At 36.9% G+C, this 16,018-nt stretch overlaps 1 protein-coding gene across 1 annotated transcript; it reads left to right on the top strand.

Moving 5' to 3' along the window:
* The first annotated feature begins 8,270 nt into the window (after positions 1–8,270).
* Positions 8,271–10,069, top strand: LOC107798687 (gibberellin 3-beta-dioxygenase 1-like). Its single transcript, XM_016621713.2, has 2 exons — positions 8,271–8,781; positions 9,333–10,069. The coding sequence occupies exons 1-2, from the start codon at positions 8,327–8,329 to the stop codon at positions 9,967–9,969; spliced, it is 1,092 nt and encodes a 363-aa protein (XP_016477199.1). The 5' UTR covers positions 8,271–8,326; the 3' UTR covers positions 9,970–10,069.
* The last annotated feature ends 5,949 nt before the right edge of the window (positions 10,070–16,018 follow it).

Raw genomic sequence — 16,018 nt, 5'->3', positions numbered from 1 at the left:
TATGAGTCATTTGACCAAAGCCCGATTGCCAGAATGAGCTCCACAATGGCCTTCGTGGACCTCTTCAAGGACGCATCGCGTCTGATTTGGGCCCAAGCATTTCGCCAGAGGGTCGTCGTACGTTCTCTTATACATATCGTTATGGATGATGTTGTACCTGGTCGCTTACATTCTTAGTTTCTTGGCCTCTTTTTTATCATCTGGGAGTACGTCGTCCTGCAAGTATGTAACAATACAGTTGCGCCAGTCCCAAGTCAAGTTTATAGTTCTTACCTCAATTTGGTCTAGCGAAGAGTAGAGAAGGTGGACCACACTTCTGTCACCGGTTGCAATGTCTTTGGTGGCTGCGGCTAGTTTGGCGAGACCGTCTACCTCGACGTTCTATGCTAGTGGGATCTGCTCGAGTTGACATTCGTCAAACTCGACCAGCAACTTGCAGATCTCGGTCTGATATTTCTGTAACCTTTGTTCTTTAATTTGGAAAGTCTATGTGACTTGGTTGACTAGGATTTGAGAATCGCAGCGTAGTCTTAACCATTTCGCCCCATACTTGAGTGCTAGCCTTAACCCTACAATTACGGCCTCATACGGCCTCATACTCGGCCTCGTTGTTAGTCATATCCGGGCACATTATGGACTGACGAATCACTTCGCTGTTTGGGACTTCGAGTACGAGTCCCAGTCCGGACCCTGACGCGTTATATGCGCCGTCAGTGTACAGGACTCAGAGGTCTTGTGTCTGGGGAGAAGCGTGAGCGGTTTCTCTTTCAACTTAGGGCATTACTTTTGCGCTGAAGTCGGCGACAAAGTCAGCAAAAACTTGTGACCTTATCGTTGTTCGCGACTGATATGTGATAGCGTTCTCACTTAGTTCAATGGACCATTTGTCCAACCTTCCCGACAGCTCAGGTTTATGCAAAATGCTCCTTAGGGGGAAAGTCATGACGACTAAGATGGGGTGGCACTGGAAATACGGTCTAAGCTTTTGCGAAGATATGACTAAGGCCAGGGCTAATTTTTTGAGGTGAGGGTACCTTGTCTAGGCGTTGACTAGTTTTTTGCTAATGTAATAGATGGGAGACTGTGTACCTTTATTTTCTCGAACCAGGACTGCGCTCACAGCTACTTCAGATACAACGAGGTAAATAAGGAGACGTTCCCCTGGTTCCGGCTTTGAAAGCAATGGTGGTGACGATATATATGCTTTCAACTCCTTCAGGGCCTGGACACACTCAGAAGTCCATTGGAGGTCGTTATCCTTTTTGAGTACGTAGATGAATCTGTGACACCTATTTGATGATCGTGAAATGAATCTTGAAAGGGCGGCGATACATCCAGTCAACTTATAAACCTATTTTTTTCTGGTATCCCCTCAATGGCTTTGATTTGATCAGGATTGACCTCGATTCCTCGTTGTGTTACCAGAAAACCCAAAACTTTTCCTGAGGCCACGCCGAACGCATACTTTTCGGGGTTTAGTTTCATTATGTATCGTCTTAGTATGTCACTCGTCGATGTGATCTTCTTTCCTTTTGGACTTGACTAGCTTGTCATCTATATAGACTTCTATCATTTTGTTGAGCTGGTCTTTGAATATCCTCGTCACCAACCTTTGGTAAGTTGCCCCTGCATTTTTCAATCCGAAGGGCATGACCCTGTAGCAGTACATCCACTGATGGGTGATGAATGTAGTTTTCTCCTGATCTTATTCTTCTATGAGGATTTGATTATAGCCTGAATAGACGTCCAAAAAGCTCAGTAATTCATGCCCAGTCGTTGTGTTGATGAGTTAGTCGATATGGGGTAATGGAAACAAATCCTTGGGGCATGCTTTGTTCAAATCGGTGAAATCTACGCACATCCTCCATTTCCTATTCTTCTTTTTCACGATCATTATGTTGGCGACCCACTGGGGGTACTTCGACTCCCTGATGGAGACATTTTCCAATAGTTTTTCCACCTTTTCGCGTACCACATCATTAATCACCAAGTTGAACTTACGCCTGGCCTACCTCACTGGGGGGTGGAATGGGTCGACATTCAGCTTGTGCGTGGCGATTTCCTTCGGGATACCCATCATATTCGCATGGCCGAAAGCAAAGAAATCTGCGTTAATAGTTAAGAACTGACGGAATTTACCTAGTTCCTGAAGTTTGCAGCCGATGTAAGCTTTCTTGCTGTGATCATTGGTGTCTAATTGAATGGGGTCGAGGTCTTCTATACTCGATTCCGTAGCTTCCACCATATCAGGCACATATCGAGCTCAACCCTAGTTGATTGTTATGTCGCTTTTTCTTTGTCCTTCATTTGTTGAGTGACAGCGCAGTCTAGGGCGATGCAGTAGCATTCTCGGGATGTGTGTTGTTCCACTCTTATGCTGAATATTCCCCATGGTGTCAGGAATTTGATGACCTGGTATAAGCTGGAGGGGATGTCCCTCATAATGTGTATCCATGGTCGCTCTATTATGGTGTTGTACGATGTGTCTTGGTCCATGATGTGGAACGTGGTTTCCATATTGACGCCACCCGCCAGAACGGGGAGTGTGATTTCGCCATATGTTCGCTTGACTGCATTGTTAAAACAGTTAGCGTGATGCATTGTGGCACTATCTTATCTTCGAGCTTCGTTTGTGCAAGTACTCGAGGGTGGATAACGCACGTGCCGCTCCCATCGTCTACCATAATGTGTCTCACATCTGTATCTAAAATTCGTAAAGTAATAACAAGGGCATCATAGTGAGGGAAAACCAAACTGTTGGTATCTGGCTTATCGAAGATGATACTTTCTTCGAGTTCATCATATCGTTCGCGGGTGATGACCGTTTGAGCTTGTGGATAGTGGTGAACTTTACGTTGTTGATGGAAGTATCACCGCCGCCACCAATGATCATATGGACGGTGCGGGTTGGTGAGGGCGATTTCGGCGGTCCTTGATGTTGTTCACATTCTCTGGTAAAGTTGGTCCTTCCCCGGTCGCTCAGGAACTCTTTGAGGTGTCCCTGTCATAACATGTTTACGACCTCCTGCCTTAGGGCGATGCAATATTCGGTTTTGTGCCCTCGTTCTTGATGGAACTCGCAAAGGGCATCCGATTATTTGGTACTCGGGTCTGACCTCATCTTTCGTGACCACTTCACCATTGGTTCGAGCTTCTCCAAGGCATAGACTATTTCTGTAGGTGACACATAAAAGTTGTGAGGGGATAATAAAGGAGGCATACCTCTTTCGTTCCGGTAAGTCCCTATCCTTGATCTGGACGGGCCTTCTTTGTGGCGGGAGGAGGGCGCAATTGCCGCTCTGACATATGGTTGATGTCATTCCCTATTGGGTCGTGGAGCTGCGAGGTCCCTTCTGGTATCATTTCTTTGATCTCTTCTGAATTCGGCCTATACCGAGGTTAGTAGATAAGTTTGTCCATTGAGGTCATCCTCGTCTCCTTGGACCTCAGCACAATATGCGTTGTGTATTTCATACCAAGTGTATGGGGGATACTTCATCAGTCTACTCAATAGCTTTCTAGTCGCCCTCGATCCATCCCTGCTCAGCCGTAACTGAAAGGCTACGACCGCAATCCCTTATGATACATTTGGCAGAGTCATCCTTACTCGGTTGAAATGGGCGAGGAAGTCCCTCTCCCAAAGACTGCTTAATAGCAAATATGTCGTTCACTCTGGCCTCGGCTTTCTTGGCCCCAGCATGGGCCGTTACGAACTTGTCGGACATCTCTTCGAAAGTTTCAATAGAGCGTGCAGGTAGTTGTGAATAGCACATCAACGCTCCTCATGTGAGGGTTTCACCGAATTTCTTCAACAAAATAGATGATACTTGTTCTTTGGCGAGATCATTGCCTTTCATGGCGGTGACGTAGTGAGTCACATGATCTTTAGGGTTAGTTGTGCCATCGTATATTCTTAGGTAGGGCGGCATTTTGAAGGTTTTCGGTATGGCATGTGGGGCTACAATATCACTGTATGGCTGTTCGACGAACCGGCCAACGTCACTCTTCGGCAATAGTTTGGGGGCGCCCGGTATTTTATCGACCCTTTTCTGGTGTTCTTTCATTTGATCTCGGAGCACATTGTTCTCGTTCTCCATTTCCTCCATCCTTTTCAAAATAGATGCAAAAGTGTTGTCACCTGCATTATCATTGACGTTGTGAGTAATATTTATCGTTAGAGGTGGAGGGAGTTGGTTACACTGTTCGTCCACCTGCTGTATAGTGCAAATCTTTGTATTTTTTACAGCTACGTCCCGGTCGGGCTTGTTGAGGACGCCAGTTAGTGTGTCGGTTAGCCATGCTTCGAGGAGCTTTTTTATAGCTGGGGTGTCTCTTCTCCCACAGATGTGGAGGCTCCCTTACCGAGGGATTTTGTGATGCTGCAATGAGGGGGCGGTGACCCATAACGCCTAGGGGAAGCATTGGGCATTGTGCTTTCGTCTGTTGTTTCGCAGCTTTCATTGATGACGTTCATGAGGTTAGTTGGGAGGTCACTGATTATCTTCGCCCTTTCTTCTCTGTTACCTGCCATGTTGGGATTTGTGCACACAAAGAAAGAAGATCTTGTTCTTGCTTCCCCTTTTCTTTTACGTTTGTGCTGTGTTAGTGATAGATCTAGAAGAAACTAAAAATTTAACTAGGAAATCCCCACAGACGGCACCAAATTGGTTGACCAAAAAGTGTAGTTCTTGGTTCAAATAATTAAATCTATGTATTAAGGGGTTAAACCTAATTAACAATAATATTTCTAGATGTGAGTTATGAAAGTATGATTAATATTGAACAAATCTGGTAGAAAAATAATAATGATGTGTGACAATCATTCCAAATAACGTGAGTAATAAATGAGTATTAAATAACAATGAACATTAATAAATGATATTTGGGTAAATAAAGAAATGATTCACCCAATAAAGGAAAAACTAGATATTATTCCTCCTGACAATGATGAATGGCAGACAAATCCTTGAATGTTCGAATTATCCTCGGATCTGGTGGGAAGTATGGAATAATGTGGACAAGAATCTTGATAAAAATATGTTGTTTGTATCTTGGTAAGAGAGAGAGAATCTTTTTTATCAAAGTGTGTTCTTACAAATGAATATCACATGCCCTACATCATTGTCTCTTTTACTATATATATGAGACACATCCACTATAATATTCTCTTTAATATCCTATTTTGAAAACTAGCCGTTACAGGTCTGCTAACAGCACTCTACCTCGACCATTGTTGACATCTCGACCACGAATCTCGCTGCTTCCTGGTCGACCTCGACTATCCCTTTCCTTAGTGCTATCTTACCCTAAATATTCTAGGGCAGATTTTGACCTATACAGTTAGTCTCTCTGCTTATTGAGGCCGGCCTCAGACGGCCTTGATGAGCGGATTCTGTTTGTCGTGGTCGAGAAGATTGGACGAGTGGGTCGGGTCGTGATGTTTGAGACGGGATGGCAACGTGGCCTTTCACGGGCCGCAACTTTTAGGGTCACGTCGTTTCTGGATCCAGATGACGTCATGCGTCATTATGGTGCATTTTTTCTTATGCTTTGCGTCGTTTCGAAAATCATTATGGTAAGTACTTATTTATGCTATGAAAATCATAGGAGTAATGCATATCTTCCAAGGACATACATTCTACATTAACCCTAATAGTACAAGTGCAGAGAATATCCACTATAATATTCTTTTAAATATCCTATTTTAAAAACTAGCCGTTACAGGTCTGTTAACGGTACTCGACCTCGACCATTGTTGACATCTCGACCACGAATCTCGCTGCTTCCTGGTCGACCTCGACTATCCCTTTCCTTAGTGCTATCTTACCCTAAATATTCTAGGGCATATTTTGACCTATACAATTAGTCCCTCCGCTTATTGAGGCCGGCCTTAGATGGCCTTGATGAGCGGATTCTGTTTGTCGTGGTCGAGAAGATTGGACGAGTGGGTCGGGTCGTGATGTTTGAGACGAGATGGCAACGTGGCCTTTCGTGAGCCGCAACTTTTAAGGTTACGTTGGATCAAAATGATGTCATGCGTCATTATGGTGCATTTTTTTTCCGATACTTTGCGTCGTTTTGAAAATCATTATGGTAAGTACTTATTTATGTTACAAAAATCATAGGAGTAATGCATATCTTCCAAGGACATACATTCTACATTAGCCCTAATAGTACAAGTGGAGAGAATATTCACTATAATATTCTCTTTAATATCATATTTTAAAAACTAGCCGTTGCGAGTCTGTTAACGGTACTCGACCTCGACCATTGTTGACATCTCGACCACGAATCTCGTTGCTTCCTGGTCGACCTCGACTATCCCTTTCCTTAGTGTTATCTTACCCTAAATATTCTAGGGCAGATTTTGACCTATAGAGTTAGTCCCTCCGCTTATTATGGCCGCCTCAGACGGCCTTGATGAGCGGATTCTGTTTGTCGTGGTCGAGAAGATTGGATGAGTGGGTCGGGTCGTAATGTTTGAGACGAGATGACAACGTGGCCTTTTGTGAGCCGCAACTTTTAGGATTACGTCGTTTCTGGATCAAAATGAAATCATGCGTCATTATGGTGCGTTTTTTCCGATGCTTTGCGTGGTTTCGAAAATCATTATGATAAGTACTTATTTATGTTACGAAAATCATAGGAGTAATGCATATCTTCCAAGGACATACATTCTACATTAGCCGAAAATTATTGGCCAAAACACAAAAAAACAAGTTGCCCAACCTAACCACGTCTGTGCCACGTGAAGTGCATATGCAACTAATAAGATGATAATTTTATTCATGTGTATTTTTATATATTATCCTCTTTTTGCACATGCCCCATCGATCCATGATATGATTGTCCAATAAATAAGTAATGATCATAACATTGACACTCTTAGGAGCCATTTGTTCTCTTTATGTTGCATGTGTGGCCACTACGACCACACAGTTTATGGCCGAGAGAACAAAGAAAAATCTATAAGAGCACTATGTAAAACCTCTTGTCTAACGTAGAAAAGAAAAAGTTGGAGACAAAAGTACACTAATAAAACAATAAAACTAAAATTGACAAGTTAGTGATTGCTTAAAGAAAAACTAATGTTTGATTAAAGAGGGATATCTAAAGAATGGATATTTGCCCCCACTGAGTAAGATGGGACAAAAGACACAAAATCTAACCAAGCACATATCAAAAGTGACTTTACTGCTTGTCGCAGAAATGATTAAAAAGAAAAGCATAAATAGAAAAAATGCTACTCCATACAATATTCAATTTCCTTTTAATTTGAGGACAGAAATACCCTCGCAAATGCTTCCAATAGAGTAGTCATCTTCTGCCACTCCTGCATCAATCATGGCAGTAGAGGTAATTAACAAGTTCTTGAGTCTCATATATAGTCACTACAGATTCTAGATAATATGCCTTCGCCAATACCGAAAGGGCAAACTCCATATCGAGGTTATATGGCAAGGGTATTATTGTCAGTTTGACAGGCCAATAGGAGAGGTGAATTGGGGCATTTGGTTTTCTAGGATGTGGGGCCGGAATAAGAAGGCTTATATTATCTTGTAGGGAAAACAAATTAGGACCAAGTAGGGAAGTGATGATGTAGATGTTTTTCTACTTGAGGACAAGACAAAGGCACATGAAATGAGGAGAGATAGACTCTCATCTTTTCATATATGGATTGTTGTAACAATTCACAAACCGCTAGTAGTTGAACTAGAATTAGAAGATGAATAGAAATGGATTTCGTTGTGAAGCTTAACTCAAGTAAATTTCAGGTCGAAATGCTAGAGGCCATATATGTCAGGATTAAGTATTTAACGGTGAATTAAGGCGATTTTTGAATTAAATTAAACTTAATGAAACAAAACATTGAGGTTTTAAAAGATTGGACCAAACCAAATTAACAATACGATGGTGGGGCAAACCTCTACGAAGACATTGCAACTATACTTAAAAGGGATATAGAATGTGTGAGAGAAAGAATTGAGATACCTTAACCTGCAGTATTTTGATCCAATTTTTCCCTAGAGGACAAGATGGTCCATTCAACTTTTGTTCTTTCGTTTGTCCAATGATAGTTTATCCCGTAAGCAGCTCGCTTTCATTTCTTGTCCCCTTCCTTGTATATCGACATCACAACTTCCCCAAAACCACTCAAAACTTTCTTTAATTTTATATATTTCTTTCTTCCCAGCATTCGTTGTCCCCATCCTCATCCATCACCTTTATATATACACTTCCCTTTTCATCATTCCCTTCACAAGACAAATCCCACTCTCCTTCTTATAACTAACTTTCCATTACATTAGCATTTGATTATTACACTATGCCTTCAAGAATCTCAGATGTTCATCAAAAACAACTTGACTTGTACACACTAAGAGAATTACCCGAATCCCATGCATGGCAATCATCATTAGATCATGATTACCAATCCAATGACTCATTAGAGTCTATTCCAGTGATTGATCTAAACGACGATAAATTCGCAATGGAAAAAATAGGCCATGCATGCAAAACATGGGGTGCATTCCAAATCATAAACCATAATATATCTCAGAGTTTACTGGATAATATGGAAGGAGCTGGAAAGAGACTTTTTTCCCTTCCGATGCAGCAAAAATTGAAGGCCGCTCGTTCTGCAGATGGAATTGCTGGTTATGGGGTGGCTCGCATATCGTCTTTTTTCTCAAAGCTCATGTGGTCTGAAGGGTTCACAATTGTTGGTTCCCCACTTGACCACGCCCGCCAACTTTGGCCACATGATTACAAGAAATTCTGGTACTTTCACTTATATCATCCCTCCCACCAATTTTAATTCTCATGCACGTATACATGTTGATGAAAAGATCTTTCTTTCTCAAAAAACATGGTGTATTTTCGATTTTTTTTACCTTTTTGTTCATGCTGTACTGAGCTAGGAAGCATTAACTAAAAGATTTATCGTTGTTGCTCAACGATGAATCCAAGATTTAAACGTGGCGGATTCAAACTTTTAGTATATGTACAGCCCAACTCGTATCACCTGCGAAATTAGGGGTACAAAATTTATTAAATTTTTACTTATATTTTCAAGTTATCGCAAAAATATTAAGTTCAGTTAAACTCATACACGACTGCCCATGACGTGTTACCTATACACTTTCTTAGTGGAAGGATACAATGTTTTAGGATAAAGACTTAAAATTTCATGATCCCTAAGAAAGATTGGAGAGATACCACTTTTTTTCTTTTGTTGTTTCCTAGTTTTATATCCATTAGTTGTACTGCTTACAACTTTTCATGTCATTTACATTATGTAGTGCTTATCTTTTTTCTTTTTGAATTTTCAGTGAGGTAATCGAGGAATACGAAAAGGAGATGGAAAAGCTAGCAGGAAGACTGATGTGGCTGATGCTTGGGTCACTTGGCATAAATAAGGACGATGTGAAATGGGCTGTTGGCCCAAGAGGAGTAGAATCCAAAGGAGGATGCTCTGCCCTACAACTAAATTCTTACCCGGCATGTCCGGATCCGGATCGGGCAATGGGTCTTGCTGCACATACGGATTCTACCATATTAACTATCCTTCACCAAAACAACACAAGTGGTTTACAAGTGTTTAAAGAAGGAAATGGTTGGGTCGCGGTTCCTCCTTTGCCCGGTGCATTAGTTATAAACGTAGGTGACTTATTACACATATTGTCAAACGGGTTGTACCCGAGTGTTTTACATCGGGCGGTAGTGAACCGAACCCGACACCGTTTATCAATGGCTTATTTATATGGGCCACCGTCAGGGGTGAAAATTTCACCGCTTTCTAAATTGGTAGATCAAGGGCACCCTCCAATGTATAGGCCAGTGACGTGGAGTGAGTATTTGGGGACTAAGGCAAAGCATTTCGACAAAGCACTTTCGTCTGTGCGGCTTTGCGCTCCTCGTATTGGATTTGCCAATCCCAAAGATCATAATAGAGTCCAAGTTGGCTAATTTGACTACTAGTAATTACCTTTTAATTTTCTTTTTGGTTTCCGAAAATATATATCTACTTGTGTTCCTTTTAACTCTTTGGAATTTTTTTTGTTAATATTTCGAGATAAATGAAAAATATGTTGATCATTTTATCATCCTTTCTACCTCTGTCCTTTCTAAATTTTCTTATTTACTAGCTTTAGGATACACGCTTTGCGCGTGTACCTATATCGATAAATGCTAAATTTTTAAAAAGTTATATAAACATTACTTCCTCTATTTTACTTTACATAACACATTTTCTTATTAAAATAAGAAAAACGGATAGATAGATTCATGTGCATTTTTTAGTTGTAGACAAAAATAACATATACATAATAATTAATTTTAAACAAAGATCTAATGTAATTTGTTTTTAGTCATTTTATATTTAAAAATATATAGCTTTCGACTTGCGACTTTGAATAATTTTGATACATGGTTTGAACTGTGTGAGTTATTGCAACTTTGAATAATTTTGATACATAGTTTTAACTTTGTGAGTTATAATTTTTCTTTTCTATTTTTTTCTTTTAGTTCAAATACCAATAAAATTTACTGGCTTTAACTTTTAGAAAATACAATTCTACTAACCAGAACTTAATTAGTTTTGCTAGTAAACTTCATGAGTTTATTGATTAGTGCAAGTGTGTAATTTCAGTACTAATATCAGTAATGGTAATCGTTCATCGTCATTTACCAATTGATGTGATTTTTTATATTGATCAATTATTTGTTTGGTTGGAGTTAAGTTCTTTTTCTTTAAATAAATATTTCATATAACTAATAAGTTTACCATTTTTCTACCTATTTAAAAGCTCTTGATTACTAATAGATATTTTCTTTGTCTCAACTTATTTGTGTATTTCTCTTTTACACACACTTAAAGAAAACATTAATTAGAAGGCTATTTAATTCAATAAATTTTTGACTATTTAATCTTTATTTATGTCTTAAGTATAACATCTTTTCATTGAACATTTACTTTATTTATGTGTCATCTCCATCTTCAAAAATAATTACTACTAAGGATAAAATAAAAATATAATTAATTTTGTCTTAAACTTTTAAAATGATAAATACTTTGAAACATATATTTTTATAAATTACGATAAATAACTTGAGATGGAGGGAATAGAAATTAATTCCTTTATATTAGTCGTATATTGGCTTATTTTAACTCTAATTCCTCATCTAGTTTTACTTTTAGAATAATCAATAGTACTTGGAAAATAAAAAGAAGAATCAGTAATAGTAGTCCTTTTCTTCAAATTAAAAAGTAATAGTAGCTCTTCAATTTTTGCCTTTAATGTCTTGAATCCAAATCTAATGCTTAGTGGTGAGATATTAAAGCTTTGAAATTTGAATTCCTGAAACGTATTTCAACGTCAAAATTAGTTCGTTTATTTAGTCCTAAATATTAGGATTTTGAATTATAAAAGAAAAAACTTAGTTTATTTTAATGTCTTAAATATTGGGATTTCCTACTATAATAACTAAAATTATAGTTGATTTTAAAATTCTAAATATTAAGAAACTAATAAAATAATTATTTTATTCATTGTGAATTTTATTGTTAAAAGATAAAAAAGGCGAACGACATTTCGCTAAGAGCATTTGTGCCTTAAATATAGTTAGATAGATAGATAGATATAGATATATAAAATTATAATCCTTGTAAAAACTAACTTGAGTTACAAACGTAAAAAAATTTGTTATGTTGATTGAACAGGATATTTTTATAAGATTTATAAATTCTTGTGAAAGTTAACTTCAGTTACAAACGTAAAGAATTTTATTATGTCAGATGTGTAGAATATTTTTATTAGATTTATAAATCCTTGTGAAATTTAATGTATTTTCTAAACCTAAAAGAAGTTTAAGTTGCTCGAAAATTTGACCTAAAATATTTAGGCCTTTGCGTTTAATTCAATATTTACTAATAATAGAATAGTGATGTCTATCAAATTGAAATTGTGTTCTACCTATTGAAGATCCAAATTCACGCCAAAAATTACTCATGAAAAAGACCAATTTGAAGAATCGTTTTCCTCTACGGAAAGTAAAGAATCCCAAACGTTAAAGGAATTGAAGTGCTAAAGTTTTGCCTAAAATGTTTGGAAAGAATTACCGTTCAATTTGTTATTATATTTCTTTTAAAAATATCATACATTACATAATTCAAATAAGGAAATATTTAATACACAAAATTTAGTTGAATTTAAAGTCTTAAATATTAAGAAAATAATTAAATAATTATTTCTAAATATAAAAAATTAATCAAATGACTATTTTATCCAGTGTGAACTATACTTTTAAAGGGGTACAAAAGACGAACGATATTTCGTTAAGTTCTTTCGTGTTTTTAATATAATATAAATTAATTCTTTCGCTCTATGTCTTAGTTTGACTAATCAAAAAATTTAAGAATATAACAAATAACTTTTAAATCTTGTGATCTTTAAAGGTGTGTATAACATATTAGAAGAACCTTTTAGATTTTGTTTTGTAATACCAAACCTTCCATGTGATTTCTGTAAGAAAATATAGCTAAGAGTAAAATGTGAACTTGGAATAAAAAATTATTAAATATAGAAAGATGATAATTTTATTAAAGAGATTAATAAAATATATTACTTGGAAAAAAAAGAAAAAAAAAGACACGTAAATTGAACGAAGGGAGGGAGTGCGACACAAAAGTAAGACAATTTATGTGACATAGAGATCTAGACTAGGGATATATTACATAGAGAGCTAGCTAGAGCAGGTATATATTGTTTGTTATTTTAACTCAAGAGGGCCAGTACAATTGGACAAGATAGGGGCAAAATTAAATTAGAATAAGGGTTGGGTTCCCACAGAAATATAATGGGGCGCCTAGTAGACAGTAGAGGATAAGTTAAACAATAATATCATAAAATAAATAATAATAAAAAAAGAGATCCGAACAAAAAAATACAGCCTCTGTTGGCGTTTCTGTCGTTGTGGACAGATGACTACAGAGGAAGAGGGAAAGATAATGAGTTTGAATATATATACTAAGGTAAGAGGACACAAGAACAGACATGTTTTTAGCACCCCCAAAACAGTAGTACAACGCTGAGAGTACATAAAGATAAAAACATGGTTAAATCAAAACATACTATGTTACGACACGGCAAAGAGGAAATCAATGTTTCCATGACGTGAGTGAGTTAATTATAAGGAGAAAATTCCATAGCAGAATGATACAAGTTGTGTAAAACAAAAGAAAACAAAAGCCCAAAAGCCCACCATCGAAATTAAAACACAACGGTGGCCATGTTTGTCAGTTTTCAAAAATGTCTTAATCTTATACTACGTGATCTCCCCCTCTTCGTGTCTTTCTCTATACCTCAAGAAAAATGTTGGCTGGTGGCTGAACTCTAGGGACATTTTTAGAGAGAATGGGATAGCTATAGGAAAGGCAATCCCTTATCCCTCCAAAATAGTAGTATGGGTTGGGGAAGTGATTTCCCTCTGCAACAATGTGCCTTTTCTCGATATTATAATGGATATAACCTAATGCAACCAAGGGCGGATCCTGTGCTTCAACTCCGAATTCATCCGATCTCAATAATTTTGATACGATTTTAAGATTTTTAGGATAAAAATTAGATCTGATCTTATAATTTTAAAAGTACAATAAATTTATATTAAAAATTTTGAAGATCCAACCTACTAAGTTAAAATCGTGAAACCTTTCCCAAATACAACCGCCCACCTAAAAACCCATGTGTGTATATATATATATATATATGACAGTTATTTTTAATGTAACCGGAGTCCTCATTGCACCAAGAGAATTCTGCCTTAGATTATTCAGATGATATATATATGACTATCCTAGGGAATTGGGATTGTCGTGATCTGCAGTCTCTTTATCTCCCTCCCGTCTCTGCTGGATAAACAATTTTTTTTAGTGTTTCGCTTAGGTGTTCAATATCCGTTTGGAGTTAACTAATCCAGGTTCGTATCGGAAAGTTCTGCTTTGGAGGATAAAACGTTCCTACCAAAAGCGATATCATATTTCGGGCTCGAATCACAGACCTTTAATTAAGATTTGTGTAGCATTTACCACTCTGCCATAAGGTTTGTTGGTTGCCGGGTGACAAATCACGTGTGCTACTGAAAATATTGCGGTGAAATAATAGGATAAAATTAATGATTGTCACTGTACATGTAAGATAGTGTTGACTATGTGGATTTTGCCTCACCTTAAATTGAGCTGCTATTGGATGGATGTTGTTGCGATTCTTTTGTCAACTTTCAATTATTCAAGTTGTTTTTTTTAGATATTTCCGTGTAATTTATCAACAATAATATAAAATTAGTATGGTAGACCCAAGTTTGTAATGTCACATCCAGTAGCGGAGTCAGGATTTTCATTAAGGAGAGTTGACTCCGCCACTGGTCACATCTCACTGAGAAATTTGAAAGTCTCCCATATATCATATTAACCAACACAACACTGCGTTTATTACTATATGTAGTACGTATTTTTAATTCTTGCAGACAACCTAAAGTTAAAAACTAAGCAAAATTTTCAAAAACAAAAATTTTAAGAGTGCTTAACAGCACTTATTATAACGAAATTTAGTAACATCAAGCCATTGCTAATTTATCAATGTACGACGTATGTCATGTGAGTACAATAAGAGGGAGAGCTACTTACATATAGTTGATTTCTGACTAATTATTATTATTATTATTATTATTATTATTATTATTATTATTATTATTATTATTATTATTATTATTATTATTATTATTATTATTATTATTATTATTATAATTAGGGGTGTTCATAAAAACCCCAAAAATCGAACCAAACCGTAAACCAAACCAAAACCGACAAAAAAAAAACCGATACTTTTATGGTTTGGTTTGGTTTGGTTTTGGTTTTGAATTTCAAAAAACCGATCAAATTTGGTTTGGTTTTGGTTTTAATCAAAAAATAACCGAAAAAACCGAACCAAACCGACTATAGAAGTAGCTATTTAAAATTTATTATTACACACACGTGTGTGTGTATACAAAATTTTTAAAATTTTGTAGTACATGTTGATCATTTGCACTTTTAATCTAGTTCTTTGTTATTATAGTAATCTAGTTCTTTGCCTTTACATTCTAGTTTTATTAGTAGTTTTCTTTTGCTAAGTACAAGAATTTATTTATTTTATGTTAGAAATAATTTATTTTTAATTGAGTCCTAAATTATTCATCACTATTTGATTCAATTATCATCAATATATCTTGGTAAATGATTAGATTTCTCAAATAGCAATTGGTTTGATAGTGTTATGTTGAAAATGTAGTCGCCGGAATATGCGTTTAGTAGTGTATATCTCATATTTAAGAAAAATCCGATAAATAACCGACTTAATTGGTTTGGTTTGGTTCCAATATTTGAAAAACCGACTCACTTGATTTGATTTTTTTTTAGGAAAAAACCGATCCAAATCGAACCATGAACATTCCTAGTGGTGGTTATTGTGCTCTGCTGATATATGAACATGAGAAGCTTTCCTTAATCATCGTGATTTACAACGGTGAAGTTCAGATCAGCGAGTCCCACAATTTTTAGCCGTAATAAACTCTCTAATTGTCACCTTGCGTTAAGCTGAAAATCCTTAAATAAAGCCTGATGCTTGCCGGCCTATTCTATGTCTCTATATGACACTGACACAATAAGCAGACAATTGAATTCCTATAACACCTAAGAATACATTGATCATACACTAAAAACTAAGGGACATGCATGCCCTATCATTTTCCCTTTCCCAAATTCGTCAGTGTTCCATTACCTGACCAAGTGGATAAAGTTGTATTGGAAGTCCCACATCAACATCAGCGTGGGATGGTGCAAATGAACTGGTCTCGAGTTAACTTTTGAGATTGAGTTAGGCTAAAGGTGTATTTTATTATCGAGTTATTTGCTGAATATAAAAATCAACCTTTTCCTTTTGAATTTCAGTTGATAAGAAATGATAGTATATTGTTGCAAATA

Source organism: Nicotiana tabacum, chromosome 4, assembly GCF_000715075.1.
Source record: "Nicotiana tabacum cultivar K326 chromosome 4, ASM71507v2, whole genome shotgun sequence".
NCBI classification, from domain to species: Eukaryota; Viridiplantae; Streptophyta; class Magnoliopsida; order Solanales; family Solanaceae; genus Nicotiana; species Nicotiana tabacum.
This window is presented reverse-complemented; position numbering and strand designations above follow the sequence as displayed.